Raw genomic sequence first — 23,330 nt, 5'->3', positions numbered from 1 at the left:
AGCAGAGTTTAACTCAATCAGTTGATGATGATCATCGGGAAGAATCCGTGGAATTCGTTGGCAGCCGTCAGGTACAAAACCCAACCATCTTCAACTAAGTCTACACTATAGGAAATTGACAACATCATGCGCCAGATGAACTGACTCGGGGGCTATAACAACCAGCTATTGGATGTTAAACTAGCGCTTACCCACATCGTATTCCCCAAAGCTGCTGCTGACCCATAAAATCCCCAGCAAAACCTGCCATCCCCACACTCTCCGACGCATCATCACAATGTCTGCTCCGTTCATTCCAGACTTTCGTTCAATCGGGCAGAACATCTACTTCTACGAGCCAGATCTGAACGACACACCAATACCTGATAGAGCAGACGCCCATCCATCTCTCATCATCCTCTGTCCCTGGTACGGCGGCGCAACCCCCCGTCGCGTGGCCAAATACGCCAGCGGCTACCGCCAACGCTACCCGCGCACATCCATTCTCCTCATCAACACGTCTTTCCGCGACTATGTCGCTCGATCACTGCACTCCATCGATGCGAATCTTACTCCAGCCAGGGACACAATAATCAGGACATTGCAGTCTACCCCTGAAGCCAAGATCCTGCTCCATGTATTCTCTAATGGGGGCTGTAACACTGTCACCCAGCTCGCGCGGGCAATGAAATCCGCATCAACCTCGGCTGAACCAGCAGACTTCAAATCAGCATTGAAGCTGATCGTCTTTGACTGCTGCCCTGGCGACTCATCCTTCGAGAGACTGTACGCGGCTGGCGCGACGGCTCTCCCGACTGCGCAGCCTGGTCGTGCGATTGGAACCGCCGTGCTTTATTCCACCACTAAAGTGGGGTATGCGCTGCAGGGTATTGGAGCGATGAGGTCCATAGATGACTATCGTGCGGATTTGAATGATCCAGAACTTTTTGGCGAGGCGCGTAGGCTGTATCTGTATTCTCGAACTGATGAGATGATCCCCTGGCAAGATGTGGAGGGGCATATGATCGAGGCAAGTCGCAGGGGATATGCTGTTACGGGGGTGAGCTTTGAGGATGGAAAGCATTGTGGGTTGGTTATGGGAGATGAGAGACGGTATTGGGATGCAGTGGAGCGGGCTTGGGAGGGAGGGAAGATATCTGTAGGGGAGAGAAGTAGGCTCTGATGGATTTTAATGATGGGATGGGTGTGACCATAGAATTAGAGATCGAACAAGGATAGAACTAGTCAGCCTGAAGAATCTGAAGAGTCAGTAAATCCACCAATCAAGCATCGTGTTACCTCCTGGGTGACTTGGCGCCTGCCAGCCGCATCCCCGCTTTGACGACTTCAACTGCCTCGCGTTTGGTATATCTCGAGACTCGATTCTGAGAATGACCCCTTTGGGGGAAGACAGATGCACCATTAGGAAATGCAATTTCGATACTTGTCACTTTGACACCAACATGCCTTCGGAAATCGATACGGCCTTGCGTCTCATGATCAATCCCCGATACATGAACTCTGCGTACCCCGGCGACCGAATCACGACGCCATGAGTCGCGCCACTCACAACACATTATACGCCCGTGTATTAATGGTGGGAACGAGTAACCGTGGGCGCAGAAATACTATACTCCGGATTTGGCCGAGGGTACGACAAAGTGGATTGATTCAGACAGGGGCGTATAATCAGACAGAACGATGGGACTTTTGTTTGACCCCTCTCAGGAAGTCTCAGTCGTGTTTACACCAGGCTCAGGGTACCAGGAGATTATACGTCTCATAGCAACACTTGAGAAAGTCGACCTGGAAGACTATGTTCGCAAAGAATACAGGCTATCATAAAGGTACAGAGGGGCCCGGTTATGTATGGATGATGATGCTGCACTGAAAGAGAGGGGGATATGCCTCCCTGAAACAGCACAATGGGATCATGCTTTAAGTCTCAGCTCGTGCAGTGGCAAAGATTATCTAGCGCGCCCATACGGAAGTCTACTTCAACACCAATGCACGCGCTTTTCTGCCGGGTAACCGGGTTTGGTTATCCGGTAGCTCACGGGCTATTGCAACTCACATAGGAGATGTCGTGGGGGTTCCAAATTATGACCATTGCGATATACATGCGCATACCTGTTTTGAATTATTCTTGACCGATTGGTTAATGATAAGTACAAAGGTCTAGTTACAAGATGCTCTCTGAACGACGGTTGCTGACTCTGGCAGGATCAATCCAAAGGCCGATATGTTCGCGGTGCAGCTTGGCATGGGATGAGATTACCTTCTGCATCGCAATTGGTCGTCATGCATGGGGCACGGCAGCATCCGCCTCGACAATTGCCCACCCGCCTATGGACCATGGGCTAGGTCTCCGCGCTGCACGACGACATGGCATTCCGACGCGAGGAGTGTAGCCTACAGAACAAGACCCGGCTAGACCATCGAGTGGCAATTGGAGAGAGACATCCAACCAACGAAGTTTACACGAGCTCAATTTGCTCAAGATCTGGCAGCAACAGGCTGAGAGAACAGTAAACTTCGTGGGGGTGAACGAAATAGGTACGGGATAGTGTCGTCTGTTGCCCAATATGCCGCATGCAGGCATCTCACCACGTCCCTGGTTCAATCATCGATGAAGTCATCGTTCTGGGAAGCCTACCGAGCGGTCATTGTCCGTGAAGTGGGCTGCTAAACACTCTTCCGTTGGATGTGGTGACCAGGATGTGGTCCGTAAAATGAGGCATTTGGCACAGAAGGTTCTGGCAGAGACTCCACCGACCAACCAGAAAGAAGCTAGCGGCATTGACTGAAACCAATACCAGCCAACCATGCAGTGCAACGCCAAGAATACGCCCAACAATGTAGCGTCATCATCCATTGCCGTGAGGGAGATAGGCTGGTAGCAGTAGCAGATGCCAGTCTTCCCCAGACACCCACCCCCGCATTTCGGTTATTGACTGGATCATGGCTCCACGATCGACCATTAGGCTACTGGGTTGAAGTGTTATATTCAAGCGATGCTATAGGTCTGACCTCATACGAAAATAACTATATAAACTCCCTGTTTACTGCCCTCGAGCGTGATTTGGAAAGGCAGGCTCAATCCTTCCTCCAATTCGAAATCTCTTCCATTACATCATGTCTTCCGAGAAAGACTTTGGCGGCGACAAAGCTGCCACTGATCCCAAGTCTAGCTTGGATCACAAGTCGGACGTCAAACACATTGAGGTTGCCGATCAGGCCACCGATGTCGAGGCCCTCGCCGCCAGTGTCAATGACCTGCCCGTCACCTGGTTCGTGTGGGTGGTGGCCCTAACCGCCTCCATCGCCGGCATGTTGTTTGGTTACGACACGGGTATCATCTCCGGCGTGCTGGTTGTGCTCAACGACGACCTAAACAATCGTCCTGTGACCAGCTCGGAGAAAGAAATGATCACCTCCCTCTGCTCCGGGGGTGCCTTTATTGGGGCGATTATCGCTGGGAACACCGCCGACCGAGTAAGTTTCTCTCCTGCGCGGCTGCAAAAGCAAAAGCACCCGACTAACCCAAATCTGCAGTTTGGCCGCAAGATGGCCATCTACGTCGGCTGTGTGCTCTTCGTCATTGGCTCCGTCCTCCAAGCTGCCGCCTATACCATCGCGCAGATGGCGGTGGGTCGCGTGGTAGTCGGCCTGGGCGTAGGCTCGGCCGCGATGGTGGTGCCGCTGTACGTGGCGGAGATCGCACCCGCGGGGGCGCGCGGTCGCCTAATTGGGCTAAACAACATGTCCATCACTGGGGGACAGGTCATCTCGTATGCGATCGGAGCGGCCTTTGCGAGTGTCAGCCACGGTTGGCGCTACATGGTCGGTCTGGGCGCCCTCCCCGCCATCATCCTCGGCTGTATGATGCCGTTCTGTCCCGAATCGCCACGCCATCTAGTCTACAACGGGCGGTCCGACGAAGCCCGCGGCGTCCTGCGCCGCATCTACAGCAGCGCTGCGACGGACGAGCAAATGGCCGCGTTGCTGGTGACGATCCGCACCGCCTGCGATCAGGCCCGCGAGATCGACGAGTCAGGCAGCGCGTGGTCGAAGATTGTGAAGCTGCACACTGTGGGGAGTAATCTGCGCGCGTTGATTTGTGCGTGTGGATTAATGGTCATCTCGCAGATGAGCGGGTTCAATGCCCTCATGTACTACTCTTCGACGCTGTTTGCCTTGGTGGGGTTCAATAACTCAACGGCCGTGGGTCTGGTGGTCGCGGGCACTAACTTTATCATGACTTGGGTCAACATGATGGTCGTGGATGGCTGGGGTCGCCGCCGGCTACTGCTCGCGACAGCCTGGGGGATGGCGGTGGGGATGGCCGCCGTTGCCATCGCCTTCCACTGGGTTCCTGTCAATATGGACACGCTCGAACCCCTGAACCCCGGCATCTCCCCGCCGGCTATCGTCATCCTGGTGTTTGTCATCTGGTTCGTGGTGTTCTACGGGGTCTCGGTCGGCAACACCGCCTGGATGAGCACCGACTTCTTCCCCTTGGAGGTGCGCGCCATGGGCACCATGTATTTGACCTGTTCCAGCTGGGGCAGCAACGTGATTGTCTCCAGCACATTCCTGACCATGGCCAAATCCATGACGCCATCTGGAGCCTTTGGCTTCTACGCGGCCATTTGTGGCATTTCCTACGTGTGGATTTACTTCTTCTATCCCGAGGTATCCGGACTTGTCCTCGAAGAAGTGCAGGAGGTGTTCCAGCACGGGTTTGGCGTCAGGTACGCCCGACAGCTGCGCAAAGAGCGAAAAGACATCATCGAGGAGCGGATGCGCAGTGCGGAGAAGCCGATTCCAATGGGCCATTAGGGGGCGTTGAACTTCACTTACTGGCTGAGTGGAGTGTGTATACTTTAGGGTAGCACTCTGTAAATTGATCGACAATCATGACATCATCTCCTCATATACCTATCCCATAATTGGTGAATGAAGTAGCATAACCCAGACCTTCACCAACAAAATAGTACCTAGACTAGGATTAGTCCCATGTATCTCATTTTCCATCAGAGTAAGTCAACCCGGAGCCTCCCCCCACGGGGAAAACCAGGGCCTAACTTTATCTGCTGCCGCTCTCCTCTCGTGTCGACCAATCCCACCCCCTATTCGGCATCCCCCCTCAACCCCGGCAGGTATTATACCTCCCTGTGCTGCCTTCGGAATCCGGCTTCCGATCCGACTGTCTTCAGTTGCCGGCGTCATGCCATACGGAATCCTTTGTTGGTATGAAGTGGTCTGATCTCGATTTCTCTTTCAAACAAGAATGATGGTAACGAAAGGGTGATGAAAGGTATTCCGCGCATTTCCGAACAAAAGCAAACATTTCCTAGGTCAGGAATCAGCTTCGGAATTCGTGAAATGAGTATCGGGTTCTGGTATCCCTGTATACCTGGATATAGGTTTCCTTGAGATGCGCCACTGAGTAGCCTGTCCCGTGTAATGCGGTCGCGGATTTCCGAGCAGTAGAACTGCTAACAATTCGGATAATTAATACATCTCTAACCGCGGCATAGATCACGTACTGGCTACGTTATGTTCTGGGGAAAACTATGCTCAGCTCTCCGTTAGATGCATAACTGAATACGTGTATAAGCAGAGTTTATGTGCATAATGTCGTGATAGCTTCATCATTTCCCTTTTAGGAAAGTCTTCCAGCTCAATACGTCATCCTACTTCCATGGACCCAGCCTAGACTCATCTGTCGCTTTCACTTGACCGAAAAAGTCTCCTTGATCTAGGTGAAAGATCCTTCAACTTCACGGAAGATACCCTTCAGCAATTCCTGGTGACGCAGCAGAGTGGAGACCTCTACGTAACGCTGTCAGAGATTTCCGTCGTGTAAAGAAGTATTCCATTTAATTTACGGAATGTTCCTCAAAATTTATATCTAGGTTACACAGAACTCGCCAGTTTCGCGGGCTGGACCAACTTCGCCACTGACCTGACCGCATTAGTTTTGGGGATTACCGTCTGCTGGACCGCATTAATTTTGGAGTTTCCCACTGTATGCTCGAAATTCACCTCCATCGGAGCTCGATTTGGACGATTTCTCAAGGGAATCTCCGGTGATGTTGAGCCTAAACATGGAGATTCCCGCTCTACACTGAAATGTCGCCACCATCGGAGCTCAGTTTGGACATTTTCTCAAGGGAATTTCGGGCAGTGTCAGAAAAATAAGTTATGTGACCGCCTAGGTCCTCGTCTATAAAAGCTTGCTGCTTTCCCCCCTTCCCTCCCCCCCTGCTTTCTCCTTCAAGCCATACAGAAGTCAGAGGCACACGCCCATCAAGATGCAGAGATAGCCACCCAGAGTCGGAAATTTTCATTCAAACGGATATACACGAATTCTCAATCAACCCAATATTGCCATGTCCTCCACCATGGCGTCCAAGTAACAGGCAGAGAGCTTACACAGTGTCTTCAACGAACGATGTCTTGTTCGAAGGGCTCAGGATAGCTCATGCAAGTAATCATTCTCCCTTGTCATTTCTTTTGTTGGTGTCATCTAACTTCCTAGCTAGTGGTTCGTCGTCACTGAACTTGTCTAGGAAAGGATTTGTCGTCTACATGAAGAAGTATTACCATTTCCCCTTTTCTCTTGACTGGTATACTGATCTGGCTAGATCTAGTATGCTGGGACATATCTCTCGGTCCGTTCTGCAGAGACAGAGAGCCATTGTCTTCTGGTCCACGTCTACCACTCAGCGTGTTGACGCGATATGATATCGAGGACTCTAGTCGAAGCTTTCACCGGATTATACAACGTCCGACCTTCGATAAGGCATCCTGTACCCTACTGAAATGGGAGTCATTCGAAATTAAATCTGCGAAACAACAGCAGATTGTTTCAAGTCTTGCCAAATCACTCAGGAGTTACTAGTGATTATGGGACCGTCTAGCAATCCAGAGACGAGCATATATATATACCTTTCGAAAAAGGAGCCCCGACATCTGCTCATCACAATGAATCGCTTTTCTTTCGATTGCTCTCTTTGATCGAGCATTGGCGATGTTTTGGCAGCCTTGTGATACAGCAAGCACAGCTGGTGTTTTCCCTCTCTTTGAACACCAGGCTAGTACTATGTTTCTGTTCTTCTTGAGCAATAATCTGGCGTTGTTCCAAGATGCAATCCAAACAGACTGGCGAAACCAGATGATTGCGCAGAATACAACGAAGGAGACTGCAGCTACCCGAGATGGCTGCACGTCTGATTCGAGAGCTTCGCTTCAATGCCTGGCGCAAATGATATATAATATGGCCTATTGCGATCCATAATACCATCAACAGATATGAGGGGACTACTATCCCATACGACTCTCATTGGTCTGCGGCTGCCCCGATAGCAATCTTCTTCGGTACCAATGTCAAGAGACGCACTTTGTCTAAACTGGACTGGCTTGCAGATACCCCGAAAGTGCTATATGTGACTCGCTTTCTGTGGTGTGATGGTGACCTTCAGTGCTGTTATGATGAACGGTGGAAGGGGCAGCGTCGAGCCATCCTCCCGTGTGGGAAGTGCTTGGCAATGTTCAGTGTACTGGGGTCATCAAATATTATAAAAGGGGACGAAAATTGAACTGAGCCCTCAACAACAGTGAACTTCAAAGACTGAAAGCTATGAGGGGGTGCTGAACCACTATAGCCTTTTACAGAGGTCTTGGACTTTTCGATACCAACCACAGGTATCCCAAAATTTAGGATAGAAAAAGGGAAAGAAAAAGAAAAAGGGAAAGAAAAAGAAAAAGAGAAGAAAAAGAGAATGAAGAATGAGAATATAAAAGCAACATATAGAAAAGAAGATCACATTTGATCAATCATAAGGCCCCTTTTCGATGGCCAGTCATAGGAGGGTCACCCAGGCCGGGTTGGAAAACAATCACAATACTCCGTCTGTGATCCAGATACCTTAGAAACGGCTGTACCCAACGCCACTTTCACATGGTATCACTTACAAACTTTTGTTTCCGGTAGCGAAGAAATCACTGGTTGCAGACCAGAAGAGAACTTGCCATGCAGACTATCCTACGTCTGCACCCGATGCCAACTTCTCTTTCGGATAATCTCCTGCCCAAGGACATCAAGACTGCGACCACCCTGCCCACTGTTTGTCCCAATTAGCGTCGCAGGTGGTGATTATGCAAATTTTGGCTCATCCCATCCTCTCATTCCATGTCGGTGCCTTGAGCAAAAGGAATAACTGCTCTCCCATGTCCCTGTCTATATAACGACCAAGTCATCAGGCATCTGTTCGGGTGCGCTCCTAGGGGTCATTCTATATATATAATTCGGTGAAGAAGAAGATAACCGGGGAAGGCTGATTCATTGCTTTACACGATGACAAAATGTGCTATTACCTGTGCAATGGGTGGTAACCAGATATCGATATTCCTGTCTTCCCGACACTTTCTTGCTGTCGGTCTCTCAGCTCAGTATATTCCCTTATCGTTGATACTACGGCACAAACCACGCGCTTTTTCTTTCACGATAAACCTCTCAAGGCATCATCGAGGACTGGATCTTCATGTGAAAAGAGAAATTGACATTGTCAGGATACTGCGAATGTTCAAGCAAGACTCCTATGGCAATGGTGAAGAAGTGGCGCGATGGGCCCTGCTGATACTTCCCGAGAATGATCAGCAGAATGCATTATATAACCTCAAGTTTCACCGAGGGCAGGCTCAGAGAGGCGACGAAGCAGTACAGGAAGAACTGTCTTTGAGGGTTCCGAGCCGCATATCTGCTAATATAAAGGAAAGGACTTACAACATCAAGAAAAGTTGACAAGTTGCAAGTCCGAGCTACTGTACCCGAGCGCGAAATTCATGCACTCGGCAGACATTCGAGCAGAAGAACGCGGTTTTGTGACGTCGAAGCACAGCCGAGCTGGAGCTGGCTTGGTGCTTGTCCTCCCATTTCCGCAGAAAGAGGCCATGTCTCCGACCAGAGTCTGTGCTAAAGATCATACAGGTCATTTGCTCTCTGGTGTTTCTGGAAAGGCTCAATCACCATTTTCAGGGCGAAAAGGATAGCTCTGGTTTATTACGGTGGTGCTAGTCTCGATACTGCTCTTACTAGAGGACTGAACGCCAAGCGCTGTTCTCTAACTCTGACCTTTCACGAGACGTCAAAATTCTATAAGGTCTCTTGGGCATTGACTGTCCTCTGACTCCTGAAGGGGATATCTATGACATGGCCGTTCTCAGAGACTCTCAATGAACAGATTCATGCACAAGGGTGGAAGATCAAACACGATCTCAATTGTACTGAAGGCTGCAACCGAGCATGTGGCATATGCGATGCTCATAGGGTATATAAGTCAGTCGATTGAAAAGGACTGCAAAGTAGATTTTTTTTCTTCGCCTGAATGAGGAACGAGATGCGTGATGAGAAAGGGTGGGCGAGAGCCTTGGGCTGTGGTTAATCTACGCCTATCGTCGTTTGACCACAAGGTCTGCACCACGATCTAAAACTCCACGGTGCTTCAACACTTTGAGCCGTACCATGCCATTAGCATGACATTATTCTTTATATCTATACTCACGCCTCCCCTTTCACAACATCTTCCTCGACAGTCGATATCATACGACTAGATGTGCTTTTATATAGCAGTCATAATCCTGAACAAAGCCATAATCGCTTGGTCTCCCTCACCTTACTGATGGCAGAATCGACACCCCGCGATATAGATAGACCTCATGATCGGTCTCGGAGAGTACGAGGAAAATGGACTAGTGAATCTCTCCATTTTCGAGGAGATTCCTGAGTAGCCAAAGAGACCGACGATGTGTGATGATTAGCAAAGCGCGTTCGCTATCTGGTCATGGCTGACACGGTGACATGCTAGGGTTGTCACATCCACATACCCATGGCTCCTGCTCTGTCGGCTTTCATCTTGAGGATTCCGCCCATATGGTGGACAGGAATATTGGATATATAGCTATGCAGGAGCTCTCTGATCTATCTTGAGTCTTCAGGCCACGGTATGGTTCCTCGTGAGGACCCTGTGAAGGCCTGGTCCGGACACGCCAGAGGATTTAGAGAATCTGAACCAGTCATGATCGATAATCATGAAGCAAACAGTCGATCGCTGAGTCCCAGTCACCTATTGTTCTGCTGAGAGCCATCGAATGTACCAGACACAGTCAGACGATCCCGATCAACGACAATGGCATTGTGTTGATGGCGGCTGCAGCAAATAAGAGAGGGGGCACGCAGCGTGAACCGACTACAAGAATCACAGACAGCTTCTGGTCCTTAAGGTCGGGTGGGAGTCAACTATGTTGGCTGCCCTGGGTAGCTTCGAAAGGGCACAGCTCTTGGCTCTATATACTATTATATGAAGGACAGTCAAAAGCTATACGCAAAGGTCATATGGAACGATAAAGCTGAAGTATTGGCTTTTCCCCCACAAGACAGTTGCATCGCTGGCAGAATTGGAGCTGAATAAGGTTGCGCGAATCCTCGAGTACACTGAAACTTAGAGACAGACCTCCTTGTGAAGAGGCCTTCCGTCTTCATTGGTTTTCCACCTCCAGAAATATGGCTTCTCCTTTCAAGGCATCATGAGGACAAATGGGCTGGTGAGGTTGGTACTGATGATTCCGTTTCCGGGTTATTGGGGTTGTCTTCTAGAACGAGGATCTGCCCCCGGGAACGCCAGGCTCGACCTCGAAAGCCTTTTCTGATTGGAAGATGAAAGGGGAGGAGAAAGAAGCGCTGATCGCGGACAATAAATCCATCTTCGTGACTATCGCACGGGACGAGCAAACCGCCAGGCTGAGATGAAGAAGTTGACCGAGCAGTGCGCAGCGGCAGCCGGTCCAGGTTGTGGCAGGATCATTACGTCGGCAAATTCATTCGTCGTGTTGATTTCTCATCCTTCCCAACAACAATGGACCTGTGTATCTCCGATGCTCAATCGTCTATATATTGAGACAAACAGCAGGTAACTGTTTCGCAGTAGATGAGTTATCCTGACAACGACTCACCCACTTATACAACGCGATAAAGGAATTAACAGTTTGCAGGATGGCGCATTTCCAACACAAACGGCGAAAGCTCTCCGCTGATGACTGCGACGAAGAGTGCCAGAAGTCCTTATTATAGTTCAAGCACTAGCTATAAAGACAACGCTTACAAATCACCAAAAAGTTTCGAATTCTGGTCACGAAAAGATACTGCAAGACACTGTTGCTAAGCAGACACCATGAGCGGACCAATTGGCCAGGCACTCTGAAGAAGGCCCGCCAGAGCACTACCGCAAATATCCACCCCTATATACCCCAGTCCTCGTACATTGTTATAAACGGCCCGCAGATGTATACTGTACCGCAAAGCCGTCTTCAGAAACATTGTTTTCCCCACACGCAGATCGCCAATTTATCAGACTGACCAAAATGGAACACTCTTAATGTCTATTTTGGTGGTCTGGGAATTTCAAGACGAACGAGGAGCGAGAATCTCTGGCCATTATCATGCTTCCAGCGATTGGTCACCAGTCATTTAAGCTGGCTCTCGACAAAGTCAACCGTATAGTTCTATAGGTCAAGCAGGACGACCTCGACAGCAAAAGAGAGTATACCCCACAACCGCAGTCAAGTTACTACAACCTATCCCCGTCACTCTTGCGCCGCTGGCAAGCCATCAAAATGCGCTGAAATGACATGATTCAAGACTTTTGGGTCGGCTTCGGTGGAAAGGCCAGGAATATGGCAATGGGATCATCTACGAAGATGGTGACAATAATCATCTCCTGTTGCACTGGGTATGATCACAGTCAAGGAGAATATCATCGGATATTTGGGGCTTCTCGCTATATTCAAGCGAATAGATGGCCAGGGAACAACTGGGATTTGGTTGAGAAACATATCATGTGGAAAGTCGAGATATATTGAAGTACCAGATACTTTTCATATTGACTTCGAGGTGGGCGGCGACCCGTGGAGGTCATGGAGATAAGAAGAAAGGATGAGTTCACCGTGTTCACGGCAAAGGCTGGGCCGATATCAGGCCAGACCGAGGACAATATTTGTCCCTTATAAGATGTTGAAAGAAAAGGATATAACAGAGATGAATGTTATGAGAAAAAGAGATCAAAAAAATACAAAAAAAAAATGAAGAATGAGAATAACAAAGTGAAGGAAACCGCAAAAAGAAAAACCTAGAGTGAAAATAAAAAGACAATATCAATACAGAGACGCAGGAGGAGAAGAAGACGGTGAGAAGCGAGAGGTCATCGAGTCACTCCGTGATCTGAAGCACGATGCGCAGAACCTAGGCACGCCAATTCCCAAAAAATATTCCCAGCGCTAGAGAGCAAATACAGCCTTAATCGATTGGTACGCCTGTTGCAGTCACTCTTCCGGTTCTGACGCCCACTCCGACGGAAACGAAGAATGTCATCGGGAAATACTTTGACCACCCGAAGCACCTTTGAGACTCAATCAGAGGGCCCACAGTGGATGCCTCTTCCTCTGGAGACTCACATCATGATATACTTCCTCGCTAGGCATACTATTGCCCTGTCCCATACGGTCCCCAGGCACAACTCATGACATATATAATGAACGAAAACATGGCACCCAACCATGGCCTGGTCGGTCCTATGGGCTGTGGAGACTTCCTAACCGTCGACAACCCTATCTGTCGCTAGTTGATGGTGTCATTCAAAGAACCGACTTAAGGGTTTCTTCAGAGACACCAAGGGTAAAAACGACATGATACACGTTATCGTGCCCTTGAATCGTCGAATTGGACTACTATTCCGTGCTCATATCGGAGAATAAGGAGACTCTGATGACTCTATCGTCGGAGACTGCATCATGCTTTTTTCTTTTCGTTTCCTATTTCTCATATCCGCCAGTGATGAGGAAATGCAAACTGAGAGAGAATGAATCAAGGCTCCGCGGACACAGTATATAGACATCCTGGGATCTAAAAAGTTGAGTGGCGGACAACGCCATTTACATGGCGTCCATGAACTTCATCTATACTTCGATGAGACGCCTGTTCATGCGTGGTTGTGGATGTACATTGGATGGGATACGAAAACAACGAAGACGAAGAGAATCATAATTGCTTCGAGGCCCCAACAATGTGGATATATTTGCAACGTGACCAGCGACAGACCACGCTAAGGTGTGCTGATCTGCTTTATCAGACTATCACCGCATTGGTCTGCCCGGAAGATTGATTATAGCAAGATCTTAGCACGGTCCGCTTCTGGCCAGATCAGACAAGTCAGAAAACAGAATGGTTCTCCGGGGTGGTGACGGCATCGGTCCATCAAATAAAGAGCCGAGTTGATTAAATGGTCTCCCCTCTGCTATTTATATGTTCCTTCAACTGTCCGGATGAGGTCGGTTGCAACACAGCTGGGAAAGAAACGCTCCGAAGCAGCATGGATGACAGTCCTGTCTTTCTGGTCCGATATGCTGGTGCCGGTCTCAGAATTCGTTCTCCATCCACAACTTCCGGTAGTCCTGATGATGGGACCCCTTCATCGTCAAAACGAGTTCCACAATTATAACAGGCTGTTCCGTGCGTCCGTCGCTTTCCAGTTGGAATTGCTCCCAACACTAAGCTGGAAGCAACTTGTATATTTCCAACGCGATCCTAACCGATTGTTCTGGTCGGGTCTTCCCAAGCAGATTGGAAGACAAACTCTAATGGGGATACCATCGGCCAGTACTAGCTACATACTGATCTCCGAGTTTCAGAATCACGGCAGTGTCCGGAAGGTATTCTCCAAAGAGCCTGCGGAAGAGAACGCTGCCAAAGGGATGTGGATCCGAATATCTGACCTAAGGGGAAACGCGAGCACGCACAGAACTGAGTTCTATTCAAACACAAGCTGTGTCTTTCATTACGATCTACTTACATACCCCAAGACCCTGGGTCCATGGAACAATGAGTGGAGTTGATGCTGCTCATTTTCGGTTCGCTTTCAGTATTTCCACAGTCAATGTCCCTCTTTGTGTTCTTACACAGAAAGACAAACATGAAAGGTCTCTCAGACATCACCGTGGATATGGAATTTCAACCAGGAACATGAGCAGTCTTCACTCAATGCATTTGAAGTGTACAGCCTTTGGTCGTTTCTTTTCGATACAGAGAAGGGGTTGAGCGTCAAACCTCCAACTCGAGTTGCTTTGCCACGAGTGGAGATGCAATCTCTCACGGTTTCCCAAGATTTGGGCTAGAGTGTGCAATACGAAGTCTGTTACGTGACGAGAAAGGTATCATGTAAGAATTGTTACAGCCCCAACAATGAATGGAAGAATGTGCCGACTTGATCGAGAAGCACTTTGTCTCATGAAAATCAACCGGAACCTCCAAGTGGCGAAGCCGTCTCCAATGGGCCTATCGTCCGTCGCCAATGATCGCTGGAAATAAAAGACCCGTTCGTCCCATACATCAATGGGAAATATATAGAAGAGAAAGTGCAGACTGCTGCTGTCATCAATGTCCGTTTCTATGAGAGAATACTCGATACAGAGTGATCAAATCGCCTTCACGACCGACTGAAGACTTTATATATCACAGGTTATTGATTCTCGTGAGGAGGAGTGGAAAACGTTTCAAGAACACGAGACTAAACATCCAGTGCTGGTTCCCAGGCACCCCTTCTTTGCATTACGCAAAGCATAGCCTTCGGCAGAGTCGAACTATGACCTCTTGAAAGTGGCCCAATTACCATTCAGGTCCGTTATAGGGTGTAAAGAAGTCGCCCAAGATAAAAGACATCTTCCTGAAAGCATGAGTACTTCCAAGCTTAATGCGTTGGCAATGAACATAATCTCAATATCAAAAGGCAACTGAGGCCTGCTAAGGAAAGACAGAAGAGCAAGAGACAGAATTTCACCGTAGTCATGCAAATGAAACACTACATATGGATAGACGGTGCAAGACTCCTGTGCTGAACATGATGGTTAACAAAGGACCAACCCAAGCGGCTCTTGACCTATCTTCCCAGGCTCTGCCTTGTCCACTGGCCATGGTAATTATTTATAATTAGGCAATTGAAGTGCGCTGTTTTTGAGAGACGGCAAAGAAAGCGCCGGCCGCGGAATTTGGACACGATATAAAACATGAGCGCCCGCAAACTACAAGGTCGGCACTTATGAATCTGGTGAATCGCGGTGCAATCACAAGAAATCTCTTCATATACCTATAATAATATGGATTCAGGGGAATGATTGGGTTGTGGAATAACAGCTTAAGGAATCTGTTTACACAACGAATTCCAATCACCGTTCATCTTGTCTCATGCACAGGATGCATGTAAGTCTTTCGGTTGTTTCGAGAGGCGAACAGTCAACGTCGATTGTGAAGACGGTCTCCAAATGTCACATATACTCAGCAAATAGTTTTCGAAAAAATTAATACCGTGTAACTAGGTCAGTTTCGAGCGGTCGGAGAATCCCCTTAGACGGGATTTTGCCTTTTAAGGCAAGCTTTATGTGAAATAGATAGTTAAGCTCTTCATCTTCGTATACACGTCAATAAAATGATTTTAACTCAAATCAGAGAGAGAGATAATTGATATGTCTAGGAAGTCGTATTCCCCCTAATCCTCGGCTCAAGGGGAAAGTCCTGCTCCTCCGGCTCTAGATCCTTGTACAGACTATCCCATCTCTTCCGCAGTGGCTCCGGAGTCTCCCATGCATACTCGGGGTCCCTCAGCCAAAGTCGGAGTAAATGGCGCCTGTTATTCTCATTAGTCTTCTCTCCTCACTCGCCGTTATCATAAAATACACTAGAGGATTACTTACTCCTTCCCAGGTCCATCCGTAAACCCATTTCTCGCATGGAAGATACTCAAATTATTCACGTACTGAATATCGCCCTTCTGGAATCCAAGCGAGGCACTGTGCTTCTCAGCCAAAAAGTGCAGCGCATCGAGCGCCTCGGCCTGCGCTTCGGTGATGGGTGGGATATTAGTCGATCGCGGCTGCGCCATGAAGCCCGTGAAGTAGCGGCGGGCATATTGGATCAGTACTCGCTCAGGAGTAGTAGACGTAGCTGGTTGGTGGTAGAGAAGGGGACGGGTGCTGTATGGCTGTGTGGGGTTGGAGAATCTACAACACCAGGCATGTTAGTATGATATCACGTTATTGAAAGGAAGGTGGTAGGTGCATACCCATCAAATGGCCAATCCTGCGTAAGCGTATGAATCAGATCCGGCCTCTCCCTAGCAAGAATGTTGTAGACGTTCCAGCTACTCGCTAGCTTGCTTTCTCCACCTTCTGCAGCTTCCTGTAGACAGAGCAGGGAGATGATATCCCCCGAGTCGGTGTGGAAGACTTGTTTATCGGCTGTGTTGGATGGCGCGCCGATAGTCCCAGCTTGAACAGTACGGGAGATATCCTTAATGTGGGATAGGACTTTCGAGGGTGTGCCCTTGATCCGGTTATCTTCTTGTCTTCCGCGGTAGTTCCCGATGTGGGAGGATACACCGGCGTAGATGATGATGTTGTCTTCGCGGGAGTAGTGGTCGATGCGAAGGCCGCGGACGACCACGAAGCCCCGGCCGAGGTGGATTTCGCGGGAGAGGTCGCGAAGAATGGGGTGAAGGGTGGGTAGGGGGAAGGTGGATTGGTTGATGGAACCGAGGGGGAGGTTCTTTGCTGTGGTGGGTTAGCGATATACGTCTCTCGGATGGGGGAGTAATACATTTGAAGGACTGCAGGGCTTGGTCGATTTCGTCCAGCTGCGCATCGCTCAATTGGTAGATCCAGTCATTGCGCTTCTCTACCTCCGTTCCTTCCCATACCAAGGGAGAGTCCAGATGCTCGGGAAATCCTTGGGGCAGAGTTTTGGGAAGTGTTTCAGTTGTGACACGACGCTCCGTGCGGGCAGTGTACTTGGCGTAGTCGGGGTGGTACTGGATGTCCGGTTGGACCAGAGTCTGAACCTCAACCATGATGGATGTAGTTGTTATATAGGATAACTAGAGATAGATGTTTGCAGAGACAAAAAGGAATATCTGATATCTGATAAGAAAGCGGCCCGGCATTTAGTATATATACGGTTGGTAATCACACCATCCCAAGCTAGCATTACGATGCCGAAGCCATTCATAATCGCAGCTTATTATTCGTCGAGACCCCGCTCAACGATGACCAAATAAGTTGCGCAGGAATCGCCATATCTCCATTATCGGATTGCGGCAGGTATATCAGCGAGGGGCTATTGTCTTTGTTTTGGCGGGTAACGCTAGTCAAGATGTCATACTGCATCCTAATAGGTCATCGTTCTCACCTACGTTTTATCTATATAAATATCAATGTCATTTATGGATATAGGCAGTGGCATCATTCCCTCTAAAGACATTTTAGGTATTGCTTAAAGCACCAAGGAGTACGAAAACACTCTGTTATTGGCAATCCATTGTTCAGCTCCCCGCTATATACTCAATCGCATCCAACCGATCAATAAACGCCATCCGTAAAATCGATCGCTTGCGCCTTCTCAATGATCCCATCCAGACTCTTGACGAATGCTTGATGAGCTGGATCCTTGGCCACATAATAATCGCGATCTTCCGCACTCGCGAAGTGCACCACAAATGCATGGGTGATACCGTGCTTCGGGATGTCCATTGTTAGTTATGCAATGGTTCGGATAGGACACTCGTTCATCACTCACTTGAATGCCTTCCGGTGAGTTATCCTGTCCACCCGACACAGCCTGGATGTATGGCTTCTGGGAGGTCGGATGCAGACAGTTATCTTTCAAGGCGAGCAACCGAGAGCACACCTTTTGGACACATCGTTATGTTAGATGTGGATAAGCGCTAGGTGGGCTGGTGTAACGTACATCTTTGATGACTTCGGGGCTGACCCCGTCCTTGAACTGGAACATGACAAGGTGCGTGATGGACATGTTGGGCGATGATGGATGTGCGAGGACCGGTAAAAGGCCAGAGGGATGCTTCCAGAGGATGGTGGTGAAAAGAAGAAAGATGGTGATAATAGTCAGAATGATTGCTTGTCGCCGGAGAGCCACCATGTTTAGCTGCGGGGTAAATAACTGGCCACTTCGCAGACTACACAACGCGACTTCGGATAACAAGCAAGTTAGTTAGTTAGTAAACAAGTTACTCGGCGAGATACTTTGGTAATCCGCCCGACTGGACCTGGTAAGCACATTTTTCATTCGACGACACTATTTTTAGTGCCTACCTGACCCACAACAGCCACCCGCGCTTCCGGATAACTGCCTGGATGCTTGTTTATCTCGACGCTGCTGAACACTGGGTCCACAGGCATTAATATATCATCTTTCCCATGATGTCACGCTGCTCAAATTGTTTGGATGTTTACTAGTGTTGGTCACCGTCATGGTAGGCCGATGTGTGCGTTAATGAGTAGCGGATCCTCTATGAACCAAATATATATTTCCAGTAGTGCTACGGGTCAAGTCCATCAATATTCTTTGAGTTTCCACTGACATGCTGATACTAGTTACATCCGTATGCTGTACGCTTCTACCAAGGAGCAGCTGCGAAAGACCCTTGATGTCAAAGTATCTGTTTATGCTGATGGTTTACATGATATATGAGGAAGGTTGGCTGCCATCCTTAGCCACAGGCATATGCTTGTTTGAAGTTCGCGGCTGCTGTAGCTCAATACAACCTAGCAACCTCTTCATAAAAGCTCCTGGACGAGTTCTCATGAAACGCAACGCAGTCTCGAGTGAGCAGACTGTCCAGGTGTCACCGCTTTTCTACGTCATATACTCAGTCACTCAGGAAGTAATATAGTTTTCATACTCGATACAAGAAAGGTTGTTCGCGCATTGATGTTTGCGACACGTCTAAGCCCTCTGTTTCGAACCAGGATTTCTTATGCCTGACATATCTTGACGAAGCTTAATCTTAGGTCTAATTGTACACCTTTGCATCCAACCCAGGGAGGATCTGCAGATCCTTATCTCCGTAACTATATTTGCCATCCTCAGAGACCTTCGCCTCCCGCGTACGTCTCTGCTGTTGAGTCTGCCGCACCTTGACCCACTCCTCAGTAGTCAAATGCTGCCCCAACTCTGTGAAGACGTTCTTCGTAAGCCCGAGGCGATTAAGCAGAGGGCTGTTCGTGATCGGATCCAGAACGACGTGGTTGTTCGGCCTAACCAATACGATTAACACACCATTTAACACTGAAAGGAAATGATGCAGACTCACCTGGCGAAATACAACACCCCCAACCGATCGATATGTGCCTGATCAGCAGGGGGCACGTGGACCCGATGAATGCTCGATTTGATCAGTCCGCCCGTGAGAGCAGTCAACGCATCGCAGGTATTGATAGTAATAGTCCCATCCTGCGGGCGGACCCATTTCCACTGTCCCTCCGAGTTGAGGATCTGCAAAGCGGCAACCGGTTGACGGAAGAGCAGAGTCACTGTCCCCAGATCGGTATGGCCGGGAGAGTATAGACCCCCGACCTTCTTGTTGAGTTCGGCTCCACGTGCGGCGTAGTGCATGTAGCGGAGGTGATCTTCACCCTTGACATCGTACTGGTGGTCACGGACGAGCTGGTCTTCGTCGGGTAATTCCAGGAGGATGGCGAAGAGGCGGAGGAGCTTTTCGACTACCTCTGTGTGGCATTTCTGTGCTATCGTTAGTGTGTTTCATTACATGCAATTGGTTGAGGGTCGTACCCGACTGAATTGCTCAATTTCTTCGATGTTGTTGGCAAGGACTGCTGGTTGCTGGCGGTGATGATAGCCGTCAAATTTGGGGATGTTGTAGACTTGAACGTTGTCCTTGATGCCGTTGCCGAGGCTATATAGATTAGCATGAAGGTCTAATAACCGAGAAGTAGGCATTACATTCTGTGTCCAGCTGGCCTGTAGCCGTTGTATTCTCCTCTCTCCAAATCAGCGCTACTGTGGTACTTGAGTTTCTCTTCCAGTGGAAGAGCGTAGAACTCGCGTCCCAAAGCAAATTGACGATCAATCTCCTCTTGGCTGATGTTGAAGTTCTTGACATAAAAGAACCCTTACAACGATGTTAGCCAGGGCCAGGCATACTGACTGGACTACTTACCAACATGGCGAACAGCGTGGTCTAGCTGCTTAACGAGGGATTCCTTGCCACCAGGCTGATCATACTGGCTCAGGTCGAGGGTAATGAGTTCGGCCCAGTCGACTTATTGGTCAATATCTCTAGACTTCAACACGACAGGGAAGTTGCTTACGATCTTCCTTGGTCTCTGGGACATGGTCATATCTGTCGATGATTCTCGCAGGCATATTGAGACAAAAGGCTATGGTAGCGTATGATAGAGTATGTTGTATACCCCATTAGGCTGGGAGGGTCGAGTAGTTATGTCCGAAGCTTCAGCACCATATACTTCAACCCCGCACGGCATTTGTGACGAAGATACTCGGCAGAGCACGCAATTCTTATCTAGCGTCTCACATCCAATCTAGAACGCACGGTGCACCCTGACTGAATCATGTCAGAGATAGATAAGGGCGATTCTGCCAGGATTGGGGCACGCCATCCCGCACCCGGATGTTGCGTTCTGCAGCTAACAAGGCCGAATAACCCTATCAGATCGTGTTGCTTTCCCATCACGACAATGAATGGCATAATGGCAAATATGTCAACACTGCTCCACTTGATAATTCTATTCTGAAGAGGGGTCTTGAATGATCAGATAAAGACTTCATTGATCATGGAATATGCCCCTGTCAGAGGAAGTGTCAACGGAGGATTGTCCGATACTAACAGACAGGAGCTCGGCAGTATGTCCGACAGCGACTTGAAGAAAGAGAAGATAGGTGTTTGGGGATTATTCAAAGAGGTGTTTAACTGGTACCCATCTAACTATCCGACAAATGAGCGAAAGTACGTTGTTCGTCTGTTTTCAGCATAGGGTGCTGATTGTTTAGGTTGCTCTTCAAGCTGGATTTATCCATTCTTGTTTTCGCTTGTCTATGCTGTAAGGTGCTCCCTGGAGAAATAGAGAATATTTACTGACCTTTATCAGTCTTCGTAAAATATCTAGATCAAACCAACATCAGCAATGCATACGTCAGTGGACTCAAGGAAGACTTCAGTCTCAATGGAAACCAGCTCAACTATTTCAACGTCTGCTATTACACTGCCTATGTTGTCTTCCAGGTTCCTGGTCTGCTGTTGATGTCGCGACCCACGCTGTAAGTTAATACCCATAATTCTAGAGGAATGTCTAACTCAGGAGAATAGGGCGCGATGGCTACTCCCCTCCCTCGAGATTCTCTGGGGCATATGCACCTTCGCACAGAGCCGAGTGACTCACGTCAACCAGCTATATGCACTCCGATTTCTGGTTGGCATGTTTGAAGCACCCGTGTTTGCTGGAACGCACTTTATTCTCGGTTGGTCTTTCAGCTCCGTTATTATGAATCTAGCTGGCTAACTAATCTCAAGGGTCATGGTACTCCGGCCCCGAGCTCTTCAAACGAGCCGGCACATGGTTCATCTGCAACGCGTTGGGGACCATGGTAAGCGGATACCTGCAGTCCGCAGCCTACACCAATCTATCCGGAGTGGGCGGCATGCCTGGATGGAAGTGGCTCTTCATTATCGACGGGATTTTCACCATCCCCGTTGCTATTATCGGCTTCTTAGTGTTCCCTGGAATTCCGGATTCTCCAAGGCCCTTCTTTCTATCGGAAGATGATATCGCTTTAGCTAAAGATCGGGCGCGAAGAGCGAACATTCGCCGTCCTGGGAGGCTGAGCTTGGACGTCTTTAAACGCACGCTCAAGCGTTGGCATATCTGGGTTTTTATCCTCTGTTATGCGTAGGTCTTCTTTGTTGGTTTAGGTTGGGTATAGTGCTGACTCGTGTTCTAGGTGCATGATTATGTCTTCTTATCCTACTTCATACATGAATCTTTGGCTAGAAGCGGAAGGATATTCAGTACCACAGGTTAATAAGTTACCGACAGTGACTTATGCGATTAATATCGTTGCCTCGTGGTTAGGGACTACGCTTGCGGCGATCTATCCGTCGTGGCTCATCTACACCATTGCATCGACATGCTGTTTGTTTTCGTCGCTGTGCATGATCATCTGGAATATACCCAAGGCCTTGAAGTAAGTGCCTGACCCAAGTAACTTATACAGGTCTGCTAACAGATTCACAGGTTCGTAGCATGGTACCTCTTCGGTGCTGCTGGATGCACCAGTCCGATTTTATACTCGACTGTTAATACGATTGTAAAGGATGATTCTGAGGAGCGTGCGCTTATTATGGTACTTACCCCATCCCTATCTACAAGGTATCGTGTTAACTGATGGCAGGGCTCAATGATGACATTTGGCTATTCATTCCAAATATGGGTTCCACTGCTTCTCTTTCCCACTGCCGGTCCGGACGGTGCGCCTCGATGGCGAAAAGGGTGGCCCGCTGCCTTTGCATTTTTCTTCCTATTGTGGGCGGGCTTTATTACGGCTATCTTGATACACAAAAGGTAAGGAGAGTACAATCAGTTTTCAATTATGTTTTCTAACGCAACGTACAGAGAGCAGAAAAGACAGGATATATATAGTGGTCCCGATGAAAGTGGAACGGAGGATGGCGAACCGATTGTGGTGGAGGTTGCTTCCAGTGGTAAAAGCAGAACTTGAATGTCAATAAGAAGCATCGGTGTCAGCTGAGTCAGCAATGAATCCTTTGAGTCATGGAGTCTGGAAGTCTCAGCACAATATGGCAGTTCTCTGAAGCTGGTCGAAAATAGAAGGACAAGATCAGCTCTCCGGACAAGGATACACTTTGCGCCAGTACCAGCGCCATAGATACTCCGCCACTATGGCAATGTCCCTGTACTTCTTGAATAAACGATTGTTCCTGCTGTAGTGGTCAGGTTTCACTGCATACGCTAATGCTTCTTCAGCCTCCGCAGCGCTGCGTGCGGCTCTCGCAGCCTTCTCAACCATAGATTTGACCCGAGCGAAGGGAATTCCCTCTTCATCAAAGTACCCCAATACGCCGCGCACAGTGGTCATTTCGCCTTGCGTTGCTACCTGGACGAACCAATATTCTCCGGACTCGTCGACACTAAACGGATCAGCGCCTTTTCGTAGCAGCAACTTAACAATCGTATCTGCGTAATAGTCCGGGGCTTTCATGGTCCTGTAGACATACGGTATTCCTGGTTCCCCATCCTCTAACTCCAGCGAAGCCCCGTACATGAGTAGGAGGTCCACGGGTTCCTCGGTAGGTACTTCGTCGTCGATGTGATCTGCTGCGGCAAGCAGAAGGTTTGGGGAACCGTTGGGATCGAATCCCGCCTCCAGAAATTCCTTCATGATCGCAGTG

General features: G+C 48.9%; 6 protein-coding genes across 6 annotated transcripts; 3 read left to right on the top strand and 3 right to left on the bottom strand.

Annotated features, from left to right (window-relative positions):
- Nucleotides 1-277: 277 nt before the first annotated feature.
- On the top strand, nt 278-1,162 carry ASPBRDRAFT_197607 (uncharacterized protein; the record flags this gene model as incomplete). The annotated part of the gene is made up of 1 exon (XM_067621120.1): nt 278-1,162. The coding sequence occupies one exon, from the start codon at nt 278-280 to the stop codon at nt 1,160-1,162; it is 885 nt and encodes a 294-aa protein (XP_067477139.1).
- A 1,952-nt stretch (nt 1,163-3,114) lies between these two features.
- On the top strand, nt 3,115-4,821 carry ASPBRDRAFT_197606 (uncharacterized protein; the record flags this gene model as incomplete). Its single annotated transcript, XM_067621119.1, has 2 exons — nt 3,115-3,474; nt 3,535-4,821. The coding sequence occupies 2 exons, from the start codon at nt 3,115-3,117 to the stop codon at nt 4,819-4,821; spliced, it is 1,647 nt and encodes a 548-aa protein (XP_067477138.1).
- Nucleotides 4,822-15,489: 10,668 nt separating this feature from the next.
- Nucleotides 15,490-16,979, bottom strand: ASPBRDRAFT_76547 (TauD/TfdA family dioxygenase). Its single transcript, XM_067629321.1, has 4 exons — nt 16,685-16,979; nt 16,152-16,638; nt 15,784-16,089; nt 15,490-15,716 (listed from the first exon to the last, which is right to left on the bottom strand). The coding sequence occupies exons 1-4, from the start codon at nt 16,932-16,934 to the stop codon at nt 15,560-15,562; spliced, it is 1,200 nt and encodes a 399-aa protein (XP_067477137.1). The 5' UTR covers nt 16,935-16,979; the 3' UTR covers nt 15,490-15,559.
- A 463-nt stretch (nt 16,980-17,442) lies between these two features.
- On the bottom strand, nt 17,443-17,896 carry ASPBRDRAFT_56661 (Dabb family protein; the record flags this gene model as incomplete). The annotated part of the gene is made up of 3 exons (XM_067627604.1): nt 17,443-17,598; nt 17,660-17,770; nt 17,831-17,896. 3 exons carry the CDS (start codon nt 17,894-17,896, stop codon nt 17,443-17,445), a joined length of 333 nt encoding a protein of 110 aa, XP_067477136.1.
- A 942-nt stretch (nt 17,897-18,838) lies between these two features.
- ASPBRDRAFT_181336 (uncharacterized protein) lies at nt 18,839-20,319 on the bottom strand. Its single transcript, XM_067619945.1, has 6 exons — nt 20,215-20,319; nt 20,064-20,165; nt 19,847-20,015; nt 19,676-19,799; nt 19,197-19,624; nt 18,839-19,140 (listed from the first exon to the last, which is right to left on the bottom strand). Exons 1-6 carry the CDS (start codon nt 20,267-20,269, stop codon nt 18,897-18,899), a joined length of 1,122 nt encoding a protein of 373 aa, XP_067477135.1. The 5' UTR covers nt 20,270-20,319; the 3' UTR covers nt 18,839-18,896.
- A 450-nt stretch (nt 20,320-20,769) lies between these two features.
- ASPBRDRAFT_56659 (uncharacterized protein) lies at nt 20,770-22,486 on the top strand (the record flags this gene model as incomplete). Its single annotated transcript, XM_067627603.1, has 8 exons — nt 20,770-20,870; nt 20,915-20,964; nt 21,013-21,181; nt 21,231-21,382; nt 21,435-21,810; nt 21,863-22,105; nt 22,156-22,264; nt 22,313-22,486. 8 exons carry the CDS (start codon nt 20,770-20,772, stop codon nt 22,484-22,486), a joined length of 1,374 nt encoding a protein of 457 aa, XP_067477134.1.
- Nucleotides 22,487-23,330: the final 844 nt, after the last annotated feature.

This window comes from Aspergillus brasiliensis (assembly GCF_001889945.1).
Source record: "Aspergillus brasiliensis CBS 101740 unplaced genomic scaffold ASPBRscaffold_9, whole genome shotgun sequence".
Lineage (NCBI taxonomy): Eukaryota > Fungi > Ascomycota > Eurotiomycetes > Eurotiales > Aspergillaceae > Aspergillus > Aspergillus brasiliensis.
The sequence above is the reverse complement of the archived record's forward strand: the minus strand, read 5'-3'. Positions and strand labels throughout refer to the sequence as shown.

Excerpts from the sequence above, each read along its gene's own strand:
- ASPBRDRAFT_76547 (XM_067629321.1), bottom strand. The coding sequence starts at position 16,934 with ATGGTTGAGGTTCAGACTCTGGTCCAACCGGACATCCAGTACCACCCC. Across the intron at positions 16,090-16,151 it reads CAGGATTGGCCATTTGATGG|ATTCTCCAACCCCACACAGC; the intron begins GTATGCACCTAC and ends CTGGTGTTGTAG. Across the intron at positions 15,717-15,783 it reads ACGGATGGACCTGGGAAGGA|GCGCCATTTACTCCGACTTT; the intron begins GTAAGTAATCCT and ends TGAGAATAACAG.
- ASPBRDRAFT_181336 (XM_067619945.1), bottom strand. The coding sequence starts at position 20,269 with ATGCCTGCGAGAATCATCGACAGATATGACCATGTCCCAGAGACCAAG. Across the intron at positions 20,016-20,063 it reads CCACGCTGTTCGCCATGTTG|GGTTCTTTTATGTCAAGAAC; the intron begins GTAAGTAGTCCA and ends CATCGTTGTAAG. Across the intron at positions 19,141-19,196 it reads GGGGTGTTGTATTTCGCCAG|GCCGAACAACCACGTCGTTC; the intron begins GTGAGTCTGCAT and ends CGTATTGGTTAG.